Source organism: Myotis daubentonii, chromosome 1, assembly GCF_963259705.1.
Source record: "Myotis daubentonii chromosome 1, mMyoDau2.1, whole genome shotgun sequence".
Classification (NCBI taxonomy): domain Eukaryota; kingdom Metazoa; phylum Chordata; class Mammalia; order Chiroptera; family Vespertilionidae; genus Myotis; species Myotis daubentonii.
The window spans coordinates 99,273,403-99,282,675 of record NC_081840.1 but is presented as its reverse complement, the minus strand read 5'-3'; the positions used below and the strand labels follow the sequence as shown (position 1 = coordinate 99,282,675).

Below are 9,273 nucleotides of genomic sequence, written 5' to 3'. Positions count from 1 at the left end.
ACTCTTGAGCTCCTTTCTCTCCTACATTTATTTCTTTGGAAGAGCCCACTCATTTTGGTTTAATCTATAATTTCTAAGTGTGTGACTCCATTCCTTAATTTTCATCTTCCCTATGCCAGCTACAGTAACAATAATAATAATAATACCAGCAGGTACTTAGGATTTGACAATATATAAGGAGCTTCCACTTGATCCTCACCAAGCATCAGTCCTGTGATGTGGTCAGGGAAGCTGATATTAATTCCTTTATTTTATTTTTTTAAAGGAAATGTAGGTAGAATACATCAGTGATTGCTCAGTATCACATAGTCTTAAGGTTGTGGGACCAGGAGGGGTTACGGTCCCACGGTGGGGGCACACAGGTAAGTGAGCATGTTTAAGGCAAATGCTATCCAATATGTTAAACTTGAACCAAAGCAGGAGCAGGAGCAGCTTACAGTAGGTCTATAGAATTTGTTCACACTATGGACCTAGGATTTTAACAACATATGAGCCTGTGAAGAGTTTTCTGGCTCATTTTTAAGTTTTCTAAATGCCTTATATATTCAATATTTGAAAAGGCACAGAGATCGTGAATTTGAGATGTAGATATAGTTGTAGGTAAAGAGCTTCTGTTAAAGGATGATTTATAAAAATATGCCATTAACGTAGTACTTATAAGTAATTTTATGAGTGGAATATCTGTCTATTTAGTCTTATGACCTTGTATAAAATCTTGCTCTAACCGCAATTAAAAGAGCAAATACTGTTTAATGGTGGACTATTGGTACTAGGTTAACTTTTGCAAAAAACATATTTTTCAGAAAGGAACATGCTTAGAATTCAGTGTGAACCAATCAGTTAATTGCTGTGTTTATTCTGAAGCTTTTATTTTGGAGACCTAGATTGCAAAATGACATGTTTAATGTTAACAACAGGCATTAGAAATTAAGGTGTTTTTTTTTTATTTCTACTATTTTAGAGTAAAATTGTAGGTAATGTTCCAAACCATCATCAAAAAATGCAGAGCAAACTTGTATGTATATAAACTGTACATAAAAACAAGGCACTATACATGTTGAGGAGATATTAAGGTAGAAAGGTGAACTTGCACATTTTCTGTTTTAGCACCGGAAGCAGCACTCAGAAGAAGTAAGACCTAATGTAATGCTGAAGAAGACGTTTCTGAACACGGTGAAGATACGTAGGTGAAGATACGTATCGGCAGAAGCAACTCCATCTACTTTGACACCTCCCAAAAAATCTTAACAGTGAATGAATGCATACTGCTTTGTTAAATACATATTTGATTTATATGGTGTTTATATAAATATATATATTTTAGAATCCATAAACTATCAAAATAACACTTTATAAAGAGAACTGCTTAAAACACACCGGCAACACTGAGCTGGAACAGGGGGCAGTGCTGTGCTCTGCTGAGGCGCGCCGCTGAGCTGCACCGCAGATTTTATTAACATTACCTGCTGAATCGTGGAGAGAGTTCCGAAGCGTTCTCTTAAACATTTACAAAATACACAACTACAGGACTAGTGGTAGAGCTAATAACTTCAGGTTTTGAAATCTCTGATTAAAAAATATTTTTTTAAAATGCCTGTCCAAAAAAATATCCATTTTCCTGGTCCAATGGTATTGAAAGTGACAACAGGTTCCACCAGCATCTCTCCACTCAGAACAGACCTTTGGCTTTCTTCAGGTTCACCTGCTTCCAGGCGGGCAGTGCACTGAATTCCTCTCTTGTCATGTCTAGTGCAAACTGGAAGAATTGAGAGAAATGCCCATGTGCTGAGGAAGAGGCCTCCCGTACCAGCCCAGCATGTGGTTTACCCGCTGGCCTACCTGAAGGAACACTTACCTCAAAGTCCTCATCAGTGAGATAAATCTCCAGCTTTAGAGGGTCAACCCCCTCAGGCAGTGGCCTGGCCAGGAGATCAGCCAGGGGATAAATGGTTTTACAGAGCTTGGCTAACACGTCCTCCACAAGAGTGATCTGATTGGAAACTTCCGTATCCTAGAGAAGAGGAGGGGGAAGAGAAACTCTGTGTCCCATATCTCAACATGCTCTATCACGTGCCTGCAGACACACAAGCCTGTCCGATCTGTGTGAGAGTCTGGACACCCTCCCTTGGGGAGAAACAGGGCTCTAAAGTGGAAAGAAATTGTTCAAAGCCCCCTAGTTCTACCAAAGGTCCAACAAATCCTGTCTCAGAGCTGCCTCAGAGAAAAGCTTAGGGAATTTTATTTGAGTGAATTATCACATAAGATTATTAAATTTGAAGTCTAAACACCAGAAGCATCAAAAAAATGATGCTTACTGAACAATATTTAAAAATAACTAGCCTTGAAAGGAATCGCACTCCCCCCCCCTCACCCCGCCACCGCAACCCCCAGGCTCTGTTTCTTAATCCACAATAAAAAAAGAAGGGAAGAAAATGCATCTAGAATATGCTGCGGTTGAATCAGGATTTTTTAAAAAATAATATATTTATTTTAAAAATATTTTTATTGATTTCAGAGAAGAAGGGTCAGGGAAGGAGAGAGAGAGAAACATCAATGATGAGCGAGAATCACTGATTGGCTGCCTCCTGCAGGCCCCCTACCAGGGATTGAGCCCACAACTCAGCATGTGCCCTTGACCGAAATAGAACCTGGGCCCTTCAGTCCACAGGCCGATGCTCTATCCACTGAGCCAAACCAGCTAGGGCAGGATTTTTTTTTTTTTTAAAAACCACTGGCCAGCAGTGCAGCAGTATCTGGTATAGACTAGTGGTCAAGAGGCTGGTTTCAGAGACAGCCTGAGGCTAAGACCAGGGGCAAGCTGCTTCCTGTTTCTGTGCCTCAGCTCCTTCATCGGAAAAATGGGGATAATAATATGATTAATCTCAATAGACCAGGGGTGGGCAAACTTTTTGACTAGAGGGCCACAAGGGGTTCTTAAACTGGACCGGAGGGCTGGAACAAAAGCATGGATGGAGTGTTTGTGTGAACTAATATAAATTCAAAGTAAACATCATTACATAAAAGGGTACGGTCTTTTTTTTTTTTTAGTTTTATTCATTTCAAATGGGCTGGATCCGGCCATGGGCCGTAGTTTGCCCACGGCTGCAATAGACTGTTGTGGTAATTAAAGGAGAAATCAATGTAAAGTGCTTGGAGCAGTTCCTGCACAGACCAAGCTCTCAGTGAATGTTCATTATTATTACAACTTGCTGACGTGGGAAGCCAACTGCTCACTGGCCAAAAGCCTGCAGCCTGCACAAGGCATTGCACAGTTCCCCACCAGCACCAGTGACGGAGCGTGAATACAAAGAATGGCCATGATTTATGGCCTTGAACTTAGACTGCAGCGACAGTGCTCCTATTCCCTAGAGCAGCCGTGGGCAAACTACTGCCTGCGGAAAAAAGACCGTACCCTTTTATGTAATGATGTTTACTTTGAATTTATATTAATTCACACAAACACTCCATCCATGCTTTTGTTCCGGCCCTCCGGTCCAGTTTAAGAACCCATTGTGGCCCTCGAATCAAAAAGTTTGCCCACCCCTGGTCTAGAGCGTTGAAACTTGGTGGATCGCATAGTTATCTTGAACAGAGCCTTCTCACTGACTATGTCGGACAGCAGGCTGCCTGAGCCCTCCTTGTTTAATGAAGTCCATTTGGCCACAGACAGGGTAGTATTGGCAGTGATGCCTGCACTATGAAAGGCTTCCTCCGTTGTTAAGCAGCAATGAACTTTTCTTGTTTAAATTTATTCAGACCTCCTATAAAATGCATTCATGCCATCCCCGCCCTTCCCGGAAAAACAGTTCTCCTACACAGAAAGAAAACCAAAATAGACCTACCAGCCTATTACCCACCAACCCAAAACACTATTGGAACACTGTTAAAAACCTCAGAAATTAAGAAATTCAATATAGTTGCAGGAAGCTTCCTTTTTTCTGTGCAGATGGAAATCATAACATTCTGGTTCACAATATGTTTTGGCAATAGAGATTCTGATAAATGCTTCAGGTGCTAATGCCAGGTGGTCTCATAAAAGAATATTAATGAGATAGTGAGCAGTACCTTATCAGGAGTGACCCACAATACATTCATTCACTTAGTTATCTGCATATGTTAATGCATCTCAGAATTATTCTGTATCTCTTTTAATACAAGGTCAATGTCTGAAACACGAGCTTTGTGTGCCTCATGTGGCCCTTTAGAAGCAACATATTTTTAGCTAACAGAGTGAAGAGATGCCAGCTTTTATTTGTGGATATTTTTAAAGTAATTAAATTCACCTTTGCTTTTCAGTTTTTTAATTTGAGTACTATGTGTAGAAAATTACCAAAATACTTTAATTGATTTATCCTTAGGCTTTTCTTCTTCCTAAGCTAATTCTACACAGACTTGTTAACATGTCGTAAATGGAAAGACATGTTCTCACTTTGAAAATGCAATGGGATGCTTCTCCCCACGGGAAAGTCCACCCACAGTCCACCAGGCAGGGACCCACCCTCCCAGGGCAGGGGTGTGCTCACCACAGTCCACCAGGCAGGGACCCACCCTCCCAGGGCAGGGGTGTGCTCACCACAGTCCACCAGGCAGGGACCCACCCTCCCAGGGCAGGGGTGTGCTCACCATTTCTGTGATCTCAGCAATGTCCTCTCTGTGCTCCCAACTGGGAAACATATTAGTGAAGGTCAGGGGCTCCAGACCTGCGTGGATCAGGTAGGACTTGGGCGGCGGCTTCTTGATATTTTTTCCTGTGGTTATACAGAGTGCCAGTGTCAGTTGACCCCGAGTGGGCACAGAGACCTTGTCTTTCTCTGACTTCCCTTGAAACCTTTTCTTATCTGTTTGGATCTGTTGACTTAATGCTTAAAGTCGAAGTTATGAGTATTTCATAACAACACTTGGAAGATGTTTACATAATGTTTGTTTTATGCATACAACTTTGCATAAAATTGCATGTACTCCATCTGACTCTATACTGTTTGAGCATGACAGAATGTGTCTGGGTCCTTGGACGGGAGAAAGCCTCTCTCCGTGCTTCTGGATGGGACTCTCTTCTTCCTGCACTCAGTGTAGTCCTAATGCAGCATCAAGGTCAATGAGAATTAAACAGCTAATGACAGCAATTTATATGCCACTTTAGCTAAAACATTTGGTGGGAAGTTTATTAAGTTATTTGTTACTAAAGAGCTCTTCAAGAACAGAATCCATTGAATACTTAGTGACACTAAACAATAAAACCTTTAAAATTCAGGTAAGAAATTATTGACGCCTTCAGTTTATATAAAAGTCCATAAATTTTACATGGACAGTATAATAAAAAACCATGAATTGACTATAGACCTTTCTTTTTAGCTATTACGCTATAAATAATAATGAATGGTAACAAGGTTGCCATTGGCTTTCCAGCCTGTGGGGGAGCTTTCTACTCCACGACAGTGCGATGCCCTGTGTGGAGAGCGTCATGACTGAGTGCAGAAGGGTTTTAACCAGTCCAGAGCGTTCCACAATGTAGGTGACCCTGATCAACACAGGGGGCTGGGGGTACAAACACCCCATGTGGATAAAAAAAATCCACATGAACTTTTGACTCCCCCAAAACTTAGTTGCCCCTTAATATCCACAGGGTATTGGTTCCAGGATGCCCCACAGGTCCCATAATCCATGGATGCTTCAGGCCCCTATTTTAAATAAAATGGTGTAGAACAATGCATGTAGTTGGCATCCTAGGATTTCCAACTGTGGATCGAAAATACTTTTTGATCTGCAGTTAGTTAAATTCATGGATATGAAAACTATGGATTTGGAGGGCCAACTGTATAATTATTGAAAAAAATCTGGGTATAACTGGACTTCACAGCTCAAATCTTGTTGTTCAAGGGTCAACTGTACAGCCTCTAACCTCCAGGGCAACAAGTTAAATGGCTTATAATATAAAAAAGAAAAACGAAATCTTATTCGTGCTGGCAGTTGAGAATACACGAATCTGAAAATTAATAAGCCTCAAAAGTTAAAGGCAAAGAAAACTGGTTTTATCACTGTCTGCCAGGCTTCATCAAGGCTGCCTGGCACATGCAGAAAGGGAAGGCCTGGTCTGGGACGCTGACCAAGTCTGCAGAGAACCAGCTGGGCACTAGCTTCTGAAGATGCTGGTCACCATCCCCCAGGGGTACCTGGCTGGCCCGGCCCCAGCCCCCTTCCCGCAGACGCCTCACCTCTGCAGTACTGGAGCACGGTCTCCATGGCGCTCTTTCGATCTGAGGCCCAGCGAATGCGGGCGGAACCGGTGATCTTGTTCTCAATGGGCCACCAGCCTTGCCAGAGGTACACCTCATGGTGATTGTCCACAAGAAAAAGCGCTGTGAGGGCGAGGACAGACCAGACTCTCAGAAGCTCCTTCCAGGCCCTTCTTCCCCAGCCTAGCAGGTGCTTCCCTCCAGGCTGCCTGTCAGGGGGAGAATCCCCTCGGCTGTGCATCCAGGGGGAGGGGAAAGGGCCTCTAGGCAGAGGTGGCACTGATGGTGCAGGCGCTTTCCTTCCCTCTCCTCCTCTCTCCTCCAGTTCCTTCTCCCTTGGGTCCTCAACTGCAGACCCTACCAGTGGGCCTCTGGGAGTCCACAGGCTGCTAAGAGTGGGAGGGGTAATGCACATGCCACTCAAGGGGTGTTAGTACCATTTATCTCTTGAGAACATGAACACCTGGAGAGTATTTCAAGCTTGCCCTGGGCCTGAGTTCAGCCTGTGTATGACTGCTTCACAGGTGATGTACATTCATGGTTCTTTTAGAGAGGAATGAGCGCTAAAAATGGTGTTCCTCACTTTTTCTCTTCATCAAACCATCAGCCTGCTCTTACTCCACATGGCATAGGGTCCTCACTTGCTAGGTAAGTTAGCTCTGAGTCCAAGCATATGTTTCAGGATTCTGTAAAAACCATATACCTGAAAAGCCAAGTGGAGATTAGTAACCCATCCTGAGCCAGAGGATGAAGGGGGTGGGGAGCAGCCTCCCTTTTTAAAAGATCCTTGCTACTATATCCCACAGTATGACGTGTATACCCATCAAGCTTTAACATGGTGACCTGGGCTGCCAGTGGTTCCAGGCTCTTGTTATGGGAGAGGGGAGAAGCCATGAGGCAGGGGCGGCCGACCTTGGGCTGGACTGCAGGGAGGGCAGAGAGGTCTATAAACACAGCCCCGTCTGCGGTGACTGTGACTGTCCCAACCAGAATGAGAGCACAGAGGTCCTGCCTTGAGGTGGTCGTCGAGTAGAAACAAACCTCGGCTTGGGCGAGAGCTATGGCTCTGCTGTGCAGCCTTGGTACGGCGGATACTGTTCTTTGCCTAATTCAACAAATACTCCCAATTTCCTGTCCCTTGGCCACTTGCTTTCCCAAGCTCCCTTGCATCTGGGGTGGCTATGTGACAGAGCTCTAGCCAAAGGGATGTAGGCAGAAGTCTGCTGGGGGCTTCAGGGATAAAAGGGAGAGATGTGGACACGGGGCCCAATACTGCTGTACTCAACCTTTTCCAACAGATGTGTTTGGGCGAGTTAAGTAACCGAGTTTCTTATACATGTGGTGGATACCACTTTTCTTTTGGGGTAGGTGTGAAGATTAAATGAGATGATATAAAAAAAAAATCTTCTATCAGAGTACTTGGCAAATAAACACTGCCTAATAAGTGAAAAGGGGGAATGGAAAGGCTTTTTGGAAGGTGTGTCTTCTGCTGCTCCCATGACCCCTGCCCTCTGGGGGCCGTACCTGGCTGCGGTGCACTATACAGATCTTCCTGCAGGAAGGGCATGGAATTGACCACAGAGGGGGCTCGGGCAGGATACATGAACTCCGTGGCCAAGAAATCCCCAGAAGAACTGCTGAGGATGAACAGGCGGGGTGTGAAGTTAAAATTTCCAGGATCTTGGAAAGAAAAGAGAACAAAGCTAAAGACAAAATATGTACCAAAGTAAATTTCAGAGGGATTGGAGAATTCACGTAAAACACAAAATAATAAAGGAATTAGTATAAAAATAGGTAGGATTAATCTGCACTTGGAGGTGGAGAGGCTGTTTTAATTATAATTGCAAAAGGAGTAATCAAAGGAGAAAAGATTTATGCATTGACAACATAAAAAAAAAATGTTGCATTGCAAAAATACCCCCAAACCAACAAAGAAAATGAAAAGGTAAGTAAAAATGGAAAATAAGGAAATTTAATATCCTTAGTATACCAAGGAATTTAGTGAAAAGATAAATATCTCAGTGAAAATGTGCAAAAAAAGCACAAATAAAACATTCATCAAAGTAGAAATACAAATGGCTGAATAATTCATTTAGAAATTGTTTAACAGTACTCCTAATTTACAATAATAAGTGAAAACAGTGTTTAGACAACATTTCCCCCATCAATGTTGGCAAAGGTGGGAAAGGCCATGTACTGCGTCCGTGACTGTGCTGGGAAATACACTTTTGCACACTGCTGGTGAATGAACCTTGGCGCAAGTGTTCTGTGGGTACACTTGGTGATATGGATATAGCTGAACACAGCAATTTCATATCTAGGACTTTACCTTAACTAGGAATGAATGCAGATCATTATTTTAAAAATTATTTACAACTCTATCTATACTAATAAAAGGGCAATATGCTAATTAGACTGGATAGACAGGACGTCTTCCGGACGTCCTTCCAGACAAAGCCACAGCGGTGGGGGCCGAGGCAAAGGCAATCACGGGCGATCAGGCAGGTAGGCAGGCAGTGGAGAGCAGTTAAGGGCAATCAGGCTGGCAGGGGAGAGTCGTTAGGGGCGATCAAGCTAGCAGGGGAGCAGTTAGGGGCATCAGGCAGGCAGGCAGGCAGAGGGGTCAGGGGCGATCAGGCAGGTAGGCAGGCAGTGGAGAGCAGTTAAGGGCAATCAGGCTGGCAGGGGAGAGTCGTTAGGGGCGATCAAGCTGGCAGGGGAGCAGTTAGGGGCATCAGGCAGGCAGGCAGGCAGAGGGGTCAGGGGCGATCAGGCAGGTAGGCAGGCAGTGGAGAGCAGTTAAGGGCAATCAGGCTGGCAGGGGAGAGTCGTTAGGGGCGATCAAGCTGGCAGGGGAGCAGTTAGGGGCATCAGGCAGCAGGCAGGCAGAGGGGTCAGGGGCGATCAGGCAGGCAGGCAGGCAGAGTGGTTAGGGGTGATCAGGCAGGTAGGCAGGTGAGCGGTTAGGAGCCAGCAGTCCCAGATTATCAGATTAGAGAAGGTGCAGGCCAGGCTGAGGGACACCCCCCTCCCCATGCAC

General features: G+C 44.3%; 1 protein-coding gene across 25 annotated transcripts in view; it reads right to left on the bottom strand.

Annotated features, from left to right (window-relative positions):
* Positions 1–267: 267 nt before the first annotated feature.
* Positions 268–9,273, bottom strand: part of SVIL (supervillin) — a 265,091-nt gene continuing 256,085 nt past the window's right edge. For all 25 annotated transcript variants that reach the window (XM_059711992.1, XM_059712022.1, XM_059712094.1 and 22 more), the window contains 5 exons: positions 7,758–7,913; positions 6,213–6,356; positions 4,624–4,748; positions 1,856–2,011; positions 268–1,756 (listed from right to left, as the gene is read on the bottom strand). In XM_059711992.1, coding sequence (XP_059567975.1) covers positions 1,670–1,756; positions 1,856–2,011; positions 4,624–4,748; positions 6,213–6,356; positions 7,758–7,913 — 668 coding nt within the window. In that variant the 3' untranslated portion in view covers positions 268–1,669. The remainder of the gene's footprint in view (positions 1,757–1,855; positions 2,012–4,623; positions 4,749–6,212; positions 6,357–7,757; positions 7,914–9,273) is intronic.